Source organism: Danio rerio, chromosome 7 (assembly GCF_052040795.2).
Source record: "Danio rerio strain M-AB ecotype USA chromosome 7, GRCz13ab, whole genome shotgun sequence".
Lineage (NCBI taxonomy): Eukaryota > Metazoa > Chordata > Actinopteri > Cypriniformes > Danionidae > Danio > Danio rerio.
This window is the reverse complement of record NC_141027.1, coordinates 12832003-12847966: the sequence shown is the minus strand read 5'-3', so window position 1 is coordinate 12847966 and position 15964 is coordinate 12832003. Positions and strand designations below refer to the sequence as shown.

Sequence of the window (15964 nt, the reverse complement as noted above, 5' to 3'; positions counted from 1 at the left end):
ATAAATCACGAAACGCCGTATTTATTACAGAAATAAAAGGAGAGACATTAAATGCCATTTGAATTTCAAAACAATCAAAGAAAATAACAAACAAAAGCGATTTCCATGTTGGATTCTAAGTGGACTAAACACACACACGCACACAACGCGTGCAATACAGCGAACCCGGTGAGTGAGGGAGGGATTCCTTCAGATTCATCAACACGCACGATGGCGTTCATCAAATTTGCTTAAACTACAGGCTCTAAAATATGGCTGTATTTTACAAGCAAGGATTCTGACACAGCGACGTGGAACTTATGAAATGTGAGGGCTCATGGACGCAACTTAGAGAATAGGGCAGAGAATAGAGCTGTCTTTGACAGATGCGACTTCATCTGCCATTTTCAATAAATACATTTACATGGACACCATTACTCTGCTTTTATTATTAAGATAATACTGATTAAGAGTCTACCATGTAAACAGCGATTTTGTTTACCTTAAAGGATCACGCGAGTCCCGAAATGCTGAGGTTTTTCTTTCCGTTCGCCATGCAGTATCAAATTCCATTAAAACATCCTGAATGAAAATCTACTGAATAAGAGTGAACTGCTGAACTGCAGTTAAAGTCTAGAGATTAAAAATGAAACACCCGAAATTGCATGAAACTCTGGATGAAACGCAGAATAGCCTGGTTATGCCACATTAATTGTTTTATACTGAAACTTTCCTTCTAAAAGCGCATCCTTGGTCTTCTTTCTTTGCACGTCAAACACGTGCAGGACCAGGGCAAGCTGAACGGACGCTCTAGGCAAACGGCAATCACGCTGCCCTCAGCCTGAAAATAAAAAAGAAAGTCACCTTTTTGCTAATGAAAGAGAGGATCGTGAGGGAGAGGGTGGGTGTAGCTGATGAAAGTGAAGACGTGGGGTTCGCTCACTATTCTGCTGCCCAAGGCACCCGCCTAGGTTGCCTCCATGCACGCACCGTTGTTAAACACACGTTTCCCACAAAAGGAAATAAAAAAACTGCAACTGCGTTATTTGCGTAATTTTTTTCACGCGTTAAATATTTCAAATGTATCATGTGTGTTAACAAGCTACTTTTGACAGCCCTAATATATATATATATATATATATATATATATATATATATATATATATATATATATAGAGAGAGAGAGAGAGAGAGAGAGAGAGAGAGAGAGAGAGAGAGAGAGATAAAGGTCTGAGGAACACCCTAAGCAGATACAGACTCAGCGGACACCAGCTGGCTATAGAGACGGGCCGGCACAGACAAACATGGCTGCCGGTGGAGGAGCGGCTGTGCCCACACTGCCCTCAGCAGCCGATTGAAACAGAACTGCACTTCCTTACGAAGTGCACAAAATACTCAGAGATCCGGGAGAAGTTCTACCCGAAACTCACACACACACACAAAAACTTTGAGTCCCTGTCAAACAATGAGAAACTGCCCATCCTACTGGGGGAGTGTGTGTGCTGCTGTGTGTTAGCAGCTCAGTTTGTGCACTCCTGCCACCGTCTGAGGAACCCACAATGATCCGCTCCACTGTCTCCAACACACAACACAGGAACTCTTTACTCGTGGACTTACTGTTTATATTATTGTCACCACTTTTATCCTGTTTCACAAATTACCATTGATCTATTTTTATTTTTATTAATATTTTTAGTTTTACTTATATATTGTTATTTTTATTAATCTATTTTTATTGTTTTACATTTCTTTTCTTTATTTCTATATTATATTTTATGTTCATATTTGTTTGCACTACTGCCCTTTTTGCACTGTCTTGTCTGTACGCAGCGACGCTGCACTGCTTTGGCAATACGAATGTACAGCTATTTGTCATGCCAATAAAGCACCTAAAATGTGAAAATGTTAAATGAGAGAGAGAGAGAGAGAGAGGAGAGAGAGAGAGAGAGAGAGAGAGAGAGTCTAAGTTTAATATAAAGTTTGTTAAACTTATCAATATAAAATGATCTCAAAACACTACCTGAGGTGTTCATATTAATGATTACGTGTGCAACATATCAGCCGATGTTTTGGCTGCGTCAGGTTAGATGAGGTAGAGTGTGACCTAAAATGCATGCACATCTTGAGTCACGCAACAGTCTGCTTTGTGTTCTGATTGACATGGTTTTCACTGGGATTTTACTCTCGTGGAACCTGCATGAGAATGAGGAAACAATGGTGTCTGAGGCTCACGGTGTAGCCATTTCCATGTACTAAACTCTTATTATTCAACTAGAGGTATATTCAGATTTTCTTTATAGGACATTTTTAAATATGGAGGGCTAATTTATCTTCTACTGCAAATTTAGATTTTTGTTTTTCTTGCTATTGATTAATTTTCTCATGCATTATTTTCATTTTATTGCAAATACACTGCCTCTCTTTCCTTCTTTACTACTGTCAGTGATATTAAAGTGCAGTGTTACAAATTAATGGTTTAATCTTGAGCATGAATCATGTGTGTATATAAATATCTATATTTCTGTACAGCATCAAGAGCCAAACTGGGCATGCTCAACACGGTGTCTAAAATCCGCGGGCAGGTGAAGACGACGGGTTATCCTCAGACTGAAGGGCTGTTAGGAGACTGTATGCTGCGGTATGGACGAGAGCTCGGGGAGGAGTCCGCTTTCGGTAATGTCAAACACACACACACATGCTCAGACATGAGTTACAGAAACCCCGCTGCAGTATGCAGGAATGCTGCTCCATCTCTCCCCAGATCCTTCTCATAAGACTGGAAAGCTTGCTCATTGTGCATTGTGAAATTTGTTTCCTGTAAAAGGCCGTCCTTACAGCATTTGAACACCACTCTGACACCTTGTGGTGTTTTGTTGACATTAGATGCAGATGTGCATATTTTACATATTTTTATTATTATTTTCCATTGTTTATAAAATACAGAACACATTTTTTTTTTGTTTAATATACATTTATCTGTCAAATAATCACGCTTTTTCTTTTTCCCTTGCACTCCATTTAACTTGTGTTTTTATTTGTGTTTATAAGTGTTTGTGCCTCTAATCTGTTATTAAATATTAGTTAAATGCTTCATTATTTATAGCTTTATATGGAGGTCCAGCTTTGCATCACTTGTTCTCCATCATGTTTTTAGGCACCGCGTTGGCAGACATTGGTGAAGCCATGAAACAGATGGCTGATATTAAAGACGCCCTCGATATCAGTGTAAAACAGAACTTCATCGACCCGCTTCAGAATCTACAAGACAAAGACCTCAAAGAGATTGTGGTACGACACCGTTTCCTTATTCTGCATTTACACTCCAGTTTAAAGACTGAATTAATATAAGTTTTTGTGTTAAAAATCATTTACTTCAAGATAATGACTTCAGGTGTACCTGAAAAAACGGTGCTTAATTGCAGATGACGCCCCGTAATGGTGGCGGTTATGTTGACACAGGAAAAGTCCTTATTTTATTCTTCTTATTCCTACTGATTGAAAGCCTACTCAAGGCGTAACATTTTGGATGTTCTCTTTAAAGTGCTTGAGAAAGCAAAATTTTTTTTTTAGATGCTAGTATCAGTGTGTTTTAAGCATATCGATAAGCTAATTTGCTTCAAAACAGTGACAAAATTAGCATTAAGAAGATAACAACATCCAAAGCTTGCAGTTTGTCGCTTCCACCTAAATGGATCAACAATTAAGTCTTCTGACTTATTAAACATTCTCTAGTATCTGACATGTCCCGCTCCATTTAAGATGCTATTGCTTTATGCACTTGAGCTCAATCACTCTTACTGGCAGAGCTGTGATAAAAGCTAAACGCCAGGGCTCTTTTCTGCATCGATATCCCAATGTGATCATTCGCAATAGTCACATCGCATAATATGCAATGTTGAATCTGTATTATAATTTATCATTTGCATGTTCTTTTGCAGGCCTGTGACCGTATAATGATTTTAAAAGCATTCAGGAATAATACATTTACTGTTTGTAAACTTTAATAATGAATAACTTTTATTTTTATTATTCAATTACCCTACCTGAATAATACTCTACATGGAAAACATTGAAATATTGTTTATTTCAATTGTATATTGTTCTCTATTGTATCCATCGATGCTTGTGGATCGTTTATTAGATTTTATGCTGATGCACTCCCTCTACAGCAGGGGTGTCAAAGTCGGTTCCTGGAGGGCCGGAGCCCTGCAGAGTTTAGTTCCAGCTATCCATCTGTAGGTATCAAACAAGCCTAAAGCACTCAATTAGTTGGATCAGGTGTGTTTAATTAGGGTTGGAACTAAACTGTGCTGAGCTGCGGTGCTCCAGGAACTGGCTTTGACACCTGTGCTCCACAGAAGTAATCTAAAAGTATTTATTCTTTATAAATTGGTGAAATTGCATTCGTTTTGCAATATATATTAACAAAATATTGCAATGTTAGATTTTTCTAATATCGTGCCTCCCTACTAAACACTATTGGCTGTTTTTTGGGTGGGAGGTGCTACTATATCTCTCGACTTGTCTTCATGTTTCAATTAGTGATGGGTTGTTCTTGAATGATTTGTTCATTTTGAATTTGAAAAAAAAAATCACAATCATGTGATTCGAGAACAATGACTCCTCTCAGGGAGAGATTCGTTCTTTCATGCATAAGCACATTTGTGCAGGTGGGGTAGAAGATCAGTTCCTTTTCTATCCATTCATTTCTTGAGTCTTCAGTTTGAGTCGTTCGTTCGTCACATGAAAGACAGAGGCCAATCAAATGCAGTCAAAGCCAGAAAAAAATTTCATCTGTTCATTTCTTAAGTCCTCGGTTTAAGTCATTCGTTCATCGTGTGAAAGACAGAAGCCAAACATATGTATTCAAAGACGGAATATTATTTGATCCGTCTATTTCTTAAGTCCTCAGGTTTGAGTCGTTCGTTCATCGTGTGAAAGACAGAAACCAATCATATGCAGTCAATGCTGGAAAAATCATTTGATCCGTTCATTTCTCGAGTCCTCGGTTTGAGTCGTACGTTCATCATGTGAAAGACAGAAGCCAGTCATATGTAGTCAAAGCTAGAAAAAGATTTGATCCGTTCATTTTTTGATTCCTCGATTTGAGTCGTTCGTTCATGTGAATGACAAAAGCCAACCATATGCAGTCAAAGTTGGAAAAAGATTTGATTCGTTCATTTCTCGAGTCCTCAGGTTTGAGGTGTTCATTCATCGTGTGAAAGACAGAAGTCAATCCTAAGCCGGAAAAAGATTTGCTCCGTTCATTTCTTGAGTCCTCCGTTTGAGTTGTTCGTTCATCATATGAAAGGCAAAAGCCAATCATATTCTGTCAGAGCTGGAAACAATTTGATCCGTTCATTTCTCAAGTCCTCAGGTTTGAGTCGTTTGTTCATCATGTGAAAGACAGAAGTCAATCATATATAGTCAAAGCCGGAAAAATATTTGATTCGTTCATTTCTCGTGTGTTCGCTTTGAAACGTTTGTTCACTGTGTGAAAGACAGAAGCCAATCATTTGCAGTCAGAGCTGGACAAAGATTTGTTTTGTTCATTACTCGAGTTCTCAGGTTTAAGTCATTCGTTCATTGCATGAAAGACAGAAGCCAATCAAATGTAGTCAAAGTCGGAAAAAGATTTGATCCATTCATCTCTCGAGTCCTCAGGTTTGAGACGTTGTTCATTGTGTGAAAGACAAGCCAATCATTTGCAGTCAGAGCTGGAAAAAGATTTTTTTCGTTCATTTCTTGAGTCCTCAGGTTTGAGTCGTTCATTCATCGTGTGAAAGACAGAAGCCAATCATATGTAGTCAAAGCTGGAAAAAGATTTGATCCTTTAATTTTTCCAGTGCTCGGTTTTAATCATTCATCTCTTTATGTGCTGTCGTAATGAACAAACGACTCAAAAACCCGAAGACTTGAAAGGTGAACTAATCAAAGCTCCTTTAGGCTCAGATTGTGTACATTGGTTAAGCTTTTATGGGACTGTCTATCTCACGTGAACAAACGACTCAATTTTGTAGACATGTCAGAAGAGGTGAGCTGAGCTAATCATAGACAAAAGCATTCTAGATATGGCTTGTTTGTAGTGTGATCAATGCTTGGGCTAGTTGTGAATGTGTTTGGAAGCAACTCGTAACATTTTAATAATATTACAGCAAATTGTACAAAATGACTCAAAAAGATTTGTTCATCTCACTGAACGAAACTCAAAGGGCTGAGTCTTCCTATCATTAGTTTTAGCCATGTCAGTCACATAGAACAAAACTGCACATTTCTAAGCACTTCACAGGAATTTAAAGCTTAATGATTAATAGCTCTTCTGATTAATTGATCAATATTGTTGTATGGTTAGCATTATCGGTCAGTAGATTATCTTTCTTGGCTGATTGCGTAATGTAAGAATGTCTTTGTGTGTTTCTCGACAGCATCATCTAAAGAAGCTGGAGGGTCGACGGTTAGACTTTGACTACAAGAAGAAGCGTCAGGGCAAGATTCCCGATGAGGAGATCAAACAGGCCGTGGAGAAATTTGAGGAGTCCAAAGAGCTCGCAGAGAGGAGCATGTTCAACTTTCTGGAGAACGATGTAAGAGGCAGTTTATGAGGGGTCAAAACGATGCGATACAAGTATAATCCAGCTTTCTTTTTAGTTTAACTCAGTTTTATTGATGCATGTTAGTCAGAGAGGTACAGTATCATATATAAAGAATCTCAAGACATCAATTAATACAGCTTTTTTAATGTAAGTTTAACTGTGTTCTTTTTAATTAATATTTTATTGGAATAAACTATCATATAGAACCATTTTTACCATGATACACAAGTCATTCGCTAAAATGTCATTCAGTGTAGTACACTTTAAACAAATTGAGACTATGAGGGGTCCAAAACAATTCAATACAAGTATAATACTTTGTTTCAAAATCAAATCAAATTAAAACGAATCAAATTACTTTTTTGTCACATCAACAGCAGCATGTGTACTATGATGAGTGAAAAGCTTTGTTGCTGGCTCCAGACAGTGCACAATACAACAATATTCTCTAAGAAACAAAACAATATACAGTTAGCAATGTTAACAGTAATACATAAAAGACAATTAATACGTGAAGGACAATAAATGTGTCAAGAAAAACAGACATGTGGGCACAGATAGACAAGTACACAGTCAAAAAGGTGTACACGTAGTTTGACTGTTGCTGGAAAATATTGTAGGCAATATTGTTTTAGGTAAGGATTTGGTTAATAAGAATTCATTACATTTATATAACGCTTTTCTAGACGCTCAAAGTGCTTTACACACATTTAGAGGACATTTACATATTGTGCCAGATCACACACCACACATCAACTGATTGATGGAGAGAAGGCAGAGTGATGAAGCCAATTATGATATGGGGATTGTTAGGAGGCCATGATGGACAGGCCAGTGGGCAAAATTGTCTCTTTTCGAAGGAAACATTTGAAGAATTTTTAATGACCACAGAGAGTCAGGACCTAGGTTTATTGTCTCATCCGAAAAACGGCGCTCACTGAGCAGTATAGAGTCCCCTTCACTATACTGGGGCGTTAGGACCCACTCAGACCTCTGCTGTTTCCACTAACACCACTTCCAGCAGCAACCTAGCTTTCTAATGTGGTCTCCCATCCAGGTACTGACTGGGCGCAGCCCTAATTAGCTTCAGTGGGCGACCATGTGAGAGTTGCAGAGATCTAGCTGCTGGTTAAAGTGCATTAAAGTGCATGCTAAACCTTGATGGTATGCAGTGAGGGGTATGAAAATAAGTCTAACAGTTTTATTGATACATATTATTCAGAGAGTTACAGTATCAAATATAAATAATCAAAAGACATCAATTAATACAGCTTTTTTATTGACATTTTTTTATTGACAAAAAATAAGCAAATACACTTAATTTACATTGGAAATTGTCATATTTAATAAATATTTTGCCAAATGCTGTATTTACAGTATTATTACTTCAACTGTATGTCTGTAAAGTGCTTACGAAATACATTAATCAATATTAATCTTGTCTATTTAATTTGTATAATAATTTTTTTTGTATTTTGTATTATTAACATTTCATATATATATATATATATATATATATATATATATATATATATATATATATATATATATATATATATATATATATATATATATATATACACATACATATATATATATATATATACATACATATATATATATATATATATATATATATATATATATATATATATATATATATATATGTATATATATATATATATGTATATATATATATATGTATATATATATATATGTATATATATATATATATATATATGTATATATATATATATATATATATATATATATATATATATATATATATATATATATATATATATATGTATATGTATATATATATATATATATATATATATATATATATATAATATGTAAATGCTCTTATATGTTATAATATTTATTTATTTATTATTATTATTTTTTTTTTCATTATTTCTATTTTTAATACTTGAGGAAGCTGGCATTGTATCACACTGTAAATAAGCCTTTGACTAACTAATAACCTGTATAAACGCATTGTGCCGCTCTGACCTGCAGGTGGAGCAGGTGAGTCAGTTATCAGCTCTAATTGAGGCAGCGCTAGAATACCATAGACAGTCTCTGGAGATCCTGAAGGACATCGACAGCAAACTACAGAACAGGTGCCTTTAACCACACACACACACACACACACACACACACACACACACACACACACACACACACACACACACACACACACCCTCTCATTCAGTAGAAAACATCCAGTACCCAGTCAATATTCATAAAAGCATTATTGATACGACATATTCATATCTACTCTTTATCTATGTTCTGTGCTGAAAAGGTAATTGGAACATTTGAATCTTACAGTTCCGATTTTAACATTATTATTATTATTATTATTATTATTATTTGTTTCATCTCCTTGCTTTGGATACCAGGCAAACACTTCAACGAAATAAAGATTTACTTTAATATACAATTGAGTTATTAATATATTGTGGCATCTGATGTTGCAGGATATCTACAGCAAGCCGTCGGCCCAAAAAAGAGTTCAAGCCAAAGTCAATAGTGTCCAGTTTGGAGAGCGTGGAGAACACACAGCACAATGGACTTTCACACACCTCATCAATCAAATCCACAGGTATCCACAACAAAACATCTTGACATTTAAGAAGACAGATTTCATATGCTTTAGTCTAAGCAGAAACATACAGACACACATGAGAGCAAAATGTTCTTTTTTTATTTTATTGTCATAACTTGTATCTGTTAAAATACTTTTAAATCCTTATATTAGCAGTTTTTTTAATGTGGTGGAAGAATTTTGGATACTGCATTTTTTTTTATAAATCTTTTATTTATTCATGTGAATGTTATAAAAAAATTATGTAAATTATGCTAAAATTAATTTTTTTTTGTGAGTTTCTTACAAATCTACACTACCTGACAAAAGTCTTGTCGTCAATCCCAGTTGTAAGAGCAACAAATAATAGCTTGACTTCTAGTCAATCAATTGGAAAAGTGGCAGAAGGTCGATTTCTCTGATAAATCATCTGTTAAACTGCATCCTAATCATCACAAATACTGCAGAAGACCTATTGGAACCAGCATCGACCCAAGATTACTAAGAAATCAGTCAGTTTTGATGGGAAAAAAAGTCATGGTTTGGGGTTACATTCAGTATTGGGGCGTGCGAGAGATCTGCAAAGTGGATGGCGACATCAACAGCCTGAGGTATCAAGACATTTGTGCTGCCCATTACATTACAAACCACAGGAGAGGGTAAATTCTTCAGCAGGATAGCGCTCCTCCTCATACTTCAGCCTCCACATCAAAGCTCCTGAAAGCAAAGAAGGTCAAGGTGCTCCAGGATTGGCCAGCCTAGTCACCAGACATAAACATTATTGAGCATGTCTGGGGTAAGATGAAGGAGGCATTGAAGATGAATCCAAAGAATCTTGATGAGCTCTGGATGTCCTACAAGAACCCTCTCTTTGCCATTCCAGATGACTTTATTAATAAGTGATTTGAGTCATTGCAGAGATGTATGGATGCAGTCCTCCAAGCTCATGAGAGTCATACACAATATTAACTCTTTGTCCACTGCAGCATAACTTTATATTCTATACTCTACATTACTCTTGTTAAGTGACAAGACTTTTGTCTAAGCAGAGTCAGACCTTACTGTCCTAATGAAATCATTCAAAATCAAGACGTGATCATATTTTATTTTGGTAAAATAAGCGTAATCTTGGGGCCTTTGCCTTTCATATAAGCCACTTCTGATACCAAATGACCAGCTAGAAGTGAAGTTATTATTTGTTGTTCCTAAAGCTTGGATTGGCGACAAGATTTTTGTCAGGTAGTGTATACTTGGAGTAAAATGAGTTTAACATCAAACTTTTATGGTGCATTTTTTGGAGTTTGACACAATAATTTATTATTCCAAACTAAAACTGAAATAAATAATTAATTTTATTAAATATAAACATGTATATGTTATGTGTGTTTGTGTTTTTTTATATTTGATTAATATTTCAACATCTTTGTAATTAAATAAATATACATTAGAAGAAAAAAATTCAATGATAAAGTGTCTTTTTTTAAGTAAAAAAACAATTTTTCAGGAATTTTTAGATTGTAGTTGCTGTTTTGAAGTTCGTTACAAGTTTATTATTATCACTTAAAACAAAAATATTTAATAAATATTAATTCTTTAATTTAAAAAATATATAATTACCACATAGATATTAGTACTTCATCATTATCATAAATCAACATTAGAAGAAATAAAATAAATGATAATTTTTTTCAGACTTCCTTTTAATTTATTTATTTTTTGTCTGTATTTACCTGTTTGCTTCATTTTTGTGATTTTTGTCTCTAATTTTGAAATTGAAGGTTCATAAATGGGTCCATTGTTCATTTTCCGTTTTCTCATATTTCACCACCATCATGTTTTCTTACGCAATTCTTTCATGTTGCTTTCAGATATCCAAGTCAACCACACTGTAAATGGAAAAAGTAGGTGGACACTTATGTAACAATTATAAATAATTCAAATTAGTTTACTTTCCTGATCATAATAGGAGTTTGACTATTTATATTTCAGTTACATTATATATATTTTGTAAACCTAAAAAAATTATGTTTGTTTTTTAAGCAAGTAAAGCAACTAACACGAGACAACCTTACAGTTCACATCTGTAACTCATGAGTTACATGATGTTATTATTTTGTGTGTGTGTGTGTGTGTGTGTGTGTGTGTGCGTGCGTGCGTGCGTGCGTGCGTGCGTGCGTGCGTGCGTGCGTGCGTGCGTGCCTGCGTGCGTGCGTGTGTGTGTGTGCTCGTATCCATGCTCATCATCATTCTGTATGTTTGCGTCTCTCATGCTTTGTTCTCATGTGTTTTTTACTCTCAGTTGATCAGTTCACACACACCTCATCCATGACACAATCGTGGCCTGAAAGTCCCAATGGTAATAGCAAACGTAAGTATCAACCTATAGGTTCAATTCTGAATGTGAAAGTAGTTATATACAGTTAAATCAGAATTATTAGCCCTCTTGTGAATTATTATTATTTTTTAATATTTCCCAAATGATGCTCAATGGAGCAAGGAAATTCACAGTATTTCCTATAATATTTTTTTCTTCTGGAGAAAGTCTTATTTGTTTTATTTCGGCTAGAATAAAAGCAGTTTTTATTTTTTTAAACCATTTTAAGATAAAAAAAATTATTAGACTCCTTAAGAAATGTACATGTTTTGATTGTCTACTGAGCATAGCACTGTTATAAAATCATTTGCTTAATTAACCTAAATATCCTAGTTAAGCCATTAAATTTCACATTAAACTGAATACTAGTCAAACATCTAGTCAAATATTATTTACTGTCATCAAGGCAAAGATAAAACAAATCAGTTATTAGAAATGAGTTATTAAAACTATTATGTTTAGAAATGCGTCGAAACAATCTTCTATGCGTTAAACAGAAATTGGGGGGGGGGGGGGGGGGGGGGGGAACGGGGGCTAATATTTTAGGGGGCTAATAATTCTGACTTCAACTGTGTGTAACAAAACAGCCTTATAGGGCAGTGTTCATTTCAGTGTTGCAGGGAAGTAGATGAAAATCAGACAAAAATGCCAAGGTACAAAGTGTGAACTGTCCTATGCTGTCGTAGTATTGGTCATTGTTTGGTCATGTTAATAAATAAATCCTTCATCTAAAAACTGTATTTTTGATTAAAAACTAATTCCAGTTATTAATAGATTATAACTAATGATTAAGAAATAAACGCACCTACATTTTTCCTCTTTTTAGAGATGGAGTTAGTTATTAAAACTATTATGTTTAGAAATGTGTTGAGGAAAAAAAAACTTCTGTCTATTAAATATAACTCAGGGAAAGAAATATAAAAGAACTGAAATTTACACAGTGGTACAGAAAGTATTTTGACCCCTTAAATGTTTCACTCTTTGTTGTATTCCAGCCATTTGCTAAAATCATTTAAGTAAAAAAACAATTTCTCAATAAGGTACACACAGCAACCCATATTGACAGAAAAACAAAGAATTTGTGACATTTTTGCAGATTTTGCAGCTTAAATATCACATGCTTCCAGGTATTCAGACCCTTTGCTTTGTATTTAGTAGAAGCGCCCTTTTGATCTTATACAGCCCTGAGTCTTTTTGGAAAAGATCCACCACGATTTTCACACCTGGTTTTGGGGATCCTCTGCCATTTCGTCTTGCAGAACCTCTCAAGTTTTGTCAGGTTGGATGGTAAGCATGGGTGGACAGCCTTTTATAGTTCTCTCTAGAGATGCTCAATTAGGTTTACATCAGGGCTTTGGCTGGGCCATTTAAGAATAGTCACAAAGTCGTTGTGAAGCCACTACTTTGTTATTTTAGCTGTGTGCTTAGGGTCATTGTCTTGTTGGAAGGTAAACCATCGGCCTAATCTGATGTCCTGAGCACTCTAGAGAAGCTTTTCATCAAGATTATCCCTGTACCTAGTTTTTTTTGTAATTTGTAATATAAACGCAGCTGCTGTTTTTCCTCTGTGCAGAGTTAGAGTCCCACATGGACCAGCCGTGCTGTCGGTCGCTCTACGACTTCGAGCCGGAGAATGAGGGCGAGCTAGGCTTCAAAGAGGGGGACATCATCATCCTCACCAACCAGATCGACGAGAACTGGTACGAAGGCATGATCAACGGCGAGTCGGGCTTCTTCCCCATCAACTACGTGGACGTGCTGGTGCCGCTGCCACAGTGAACCAAACATCCACTTCACCCAGCATCCTCTGCTGCATTCTCACCGATGAAAGCCTTGCGTTTCACCACAGACAGTGTTCAGCCGTTAACCTTCAGTATTTATTGATCTCATTTCCTTCAAGGTGCCACATACAGGTTCGTACACTGTACTGCGTCAGTATTTTTGCTTCGTTTATTTCGGTAAAATAAGATCTAAACATCTTTAAAATGGAATGCATTTATTAGATGATGCTAATGCATGCTATTTGAAGTACAACGGAGAAAATAAGTATTGAACACGCCATGTTTTTCCTGGAAATAATGTTTCTGTTGACGTGGAATTGAACCAGATTTTGGTAAAAACCCAAACAAAATACACATAAAAAAATAAAACAAAACAAAAAATCTGAAAAATTAGGTATGTGTTATAACAATGGAATGACACAAGGAGAAAGTACTGAACCACTGAAATGTGTTTAATATTTTATATAATTGCTCAGGTGCTTTTCACAAACTTCAACACAGTGTAAAAATCTTGATGGTCCTGTGGGTCTCCTCCAGTGGTGGAAAGAGTACCTAAAAAATCACTTGCCTAAAAATGTAGTGCAAGTAGAGTAAAAGTGTTATAAATATTACTCAAACTATGAGTAAAATGTATACATTTCAAAAGTACTCAAGAGTAGGTGTGTATTATGCTGTTAAAAGCTGAGGCGTTTACATGTAATTTGTACATGTGTGTGTAAACGTAACATTCTGTAGTGCATCGAGTTATTGCCCAGCACACACACAATGTCATAAGATGTTAGATTTAGGTTGTGATGTCAGGTGACCAAAATTCAGTGTGTAGCCAGCTCCTAAGGATAACGTTATTTTGATGTGCAATAATGACATCAAATGATTTTGATATTTGGTCGATTTTAGGTTGATAGAAAGTGACCAAAATCCAATGTCGAGTCAACGTCTTAAACCAACATCATACTCCCATCAAATACTGACATTTATCAGGTGTGGCAACCAAAATCCAATGTCCAATCATAGTGGTAACGTCCACACAACGTTAAGCTGTAACATTATTAGACGTTGATATCTGGTTGGTTTTAGGTTGGATGTTGGACATTGACATTGGCCTGATGTTGAGTTCTGACATCAGCCTGATTTTCATTTCCAAATAAAATGCAACATCCCCATGACGTTAGGGTACAACGTTTATTTGACGTCATGTTGACGTTTTGTGCCTGCTGGCTGTTTAAGGCCATTTCAGTCATTATACAGTAACCATCCGCCATCTTCTCATCAGTGACATGCATTTAAACAGTCTTTGGGTCAATGCGTGTAAAGATTTTGGACATCTTCTTGCACACTTTTAATGCTTCCAAACAGTTTGCTGCAATTAAAAAGCGCACGTCTTGAGGTCGTTTAATATGATGTGATTTACCTTCTATGTTTAATTTGATTGGACAGGAATCACAGGACTGATTTTTCTAATCCCTATAGACAAAAAAAAACAAAACAAACGGATACTACAGTCTATGGTCATTTCATTTTATTACACATAACTTAATTTGTAAACTAATTAGATTGGTTTTCTTTGCATATATGGATTTCTTTGAATGTTACCAACATCCAGTAAACATTTCAAATCAACTGCACCTTTAGAAATATGTTTTTAGTGAAATAGTGACGTGTTCAGTACTTTTATTTCTCTTTACATCATCCCCTATTAATCGGCAGAAAAAGGTTTCGGTTCCTCGAGTAAGGTCATTTGTTTTAAGGATGTTTAGCCGCTATTTTAACGAAACACAACACTTAGAATACTGGTTACGAACGTGTGTTTTTGGCAACACAGGCTTATTGTGGATACATACACCTGTCTACATTTTTGGAGAGCGAATTATATAGCCGGAGATCCGTCTGCCTGCATTTAATCTTAATAATGAACGATACGGGGCAATATGATGCCGCTGAGGGTTTCTGCTCCTTTTTGCGCTACCAGCTGACCTCTTGCCTCCATGTGGACAGCTTTTCACATGTTACTAGTTTGCCTGGTAGCTTGCTGCATATGTCGGCAGACTTGGGACATGTAGCAGAGTTAGCATAAGTAAGCAGGTAAGACAAGAGCACAAATTAAAAAATTAATAAATAAATAAACAACCGGCTGAAAACATGGTGAAATCACGCGACCATGACGGCTTTTGAAAACACTATTGGTTGGGTTTAGGGAAGGGGGTGGGTGGGGTCAGTCAGTCAACAGCAAGCTAGCCTGGTCGGCTAAAGTGTATATTGCGCCCTCTACGCAAGAAGAGAATACGTGAGATCAATTTGAGATCATTATGGTATTTGTATCTGCCTCTGGTAGATTTGCAAAAACTGCAAGCAAACATACCTCCAGTCATATATTTCACTGTCCCCAGAAATGTAGACCTGGGTACATATCCGCAATGAGCCTGGGCTGGTTTTTGCCAGTGTCATGTCAAAGCGCAATTTATTTCAGCTTCAGCACAGCATTCATTCATTTTGAAAATGTGATGCATCCAATGGGGTGGAATTTTACCTTCTCAGTCTCCTTTATATTTTAGTTCTTTTGTTTATTTAGCTCTGATATGGGCTTTTACCTGCCTGCGGTGGTCTTATGTGTTCTTTGAAACACAATTTTTCTATAAACTGTGAC

At 36.0% G+C, this 15964-nt stretch overlaps 1 protein-coding gene and 1 long non-coding RNA gene across 3 annotated transcripts in view; one reads left to right on the top strand and one right to left on the bottom strand.

Annotated features, from left to right (window-relative positions):
* The window catches only part of LOC148679675 (uncharacterized), a 162273-nt gene extending 156528 nt beyond the window's left edge, over positions 1 to 5745 (bottom strand). Inside the window, exons 1-2 of the long non-coding RNA XR_015944704.1 lie at positions 5239 to 5745; positions 4576 to 4773 (exon numbers count right to left, since the gene is read on the bottom strand). This is a non-coding gene — a long non-coding RNA (uncharacterized LOC148679675). The remainder of the gene's footprint in view (positions 1 to 4575; positions 4774 to 5238) is intronic.
* sh3gl3a (SH3-domain GRB2-like 3a) overlaps positions 1 to 15664 on the top strand; it is a 64462-nt gene extending 48798 nt beyond the window's left edge. The window contains exons 4-11 of one of the 2 annotated variants that reach the window (XM_087259842.1): positions 2509 to 2652; positions 3134 to 3267; positions 6405 to 6563; positions 8595 to 8698; positions 9059 to 9183; positions 11034 to 11066; positions 11465 to 11533; positions 13113 to 15664. In XM_087259842.1, coding sequence (XP_087115968.1) covers positions 2509 to 2652; positions 3134 to 3267; positions 6405 to 6563; positions 8595 to 8698; positions 9059 to 9183; positions 11034 to 11066; positions 11465 to 11533; positions 13113 to 13318 — 974 coding nt within the window. In that variant the 3' untranslated portion in view covers positions 13319 to 15664. 2 annotated transcript variants of the gene reach the window in all.
* The last annotated feature ends 300 nt before the right edge of the window (positions 15665 to 15964 follow it).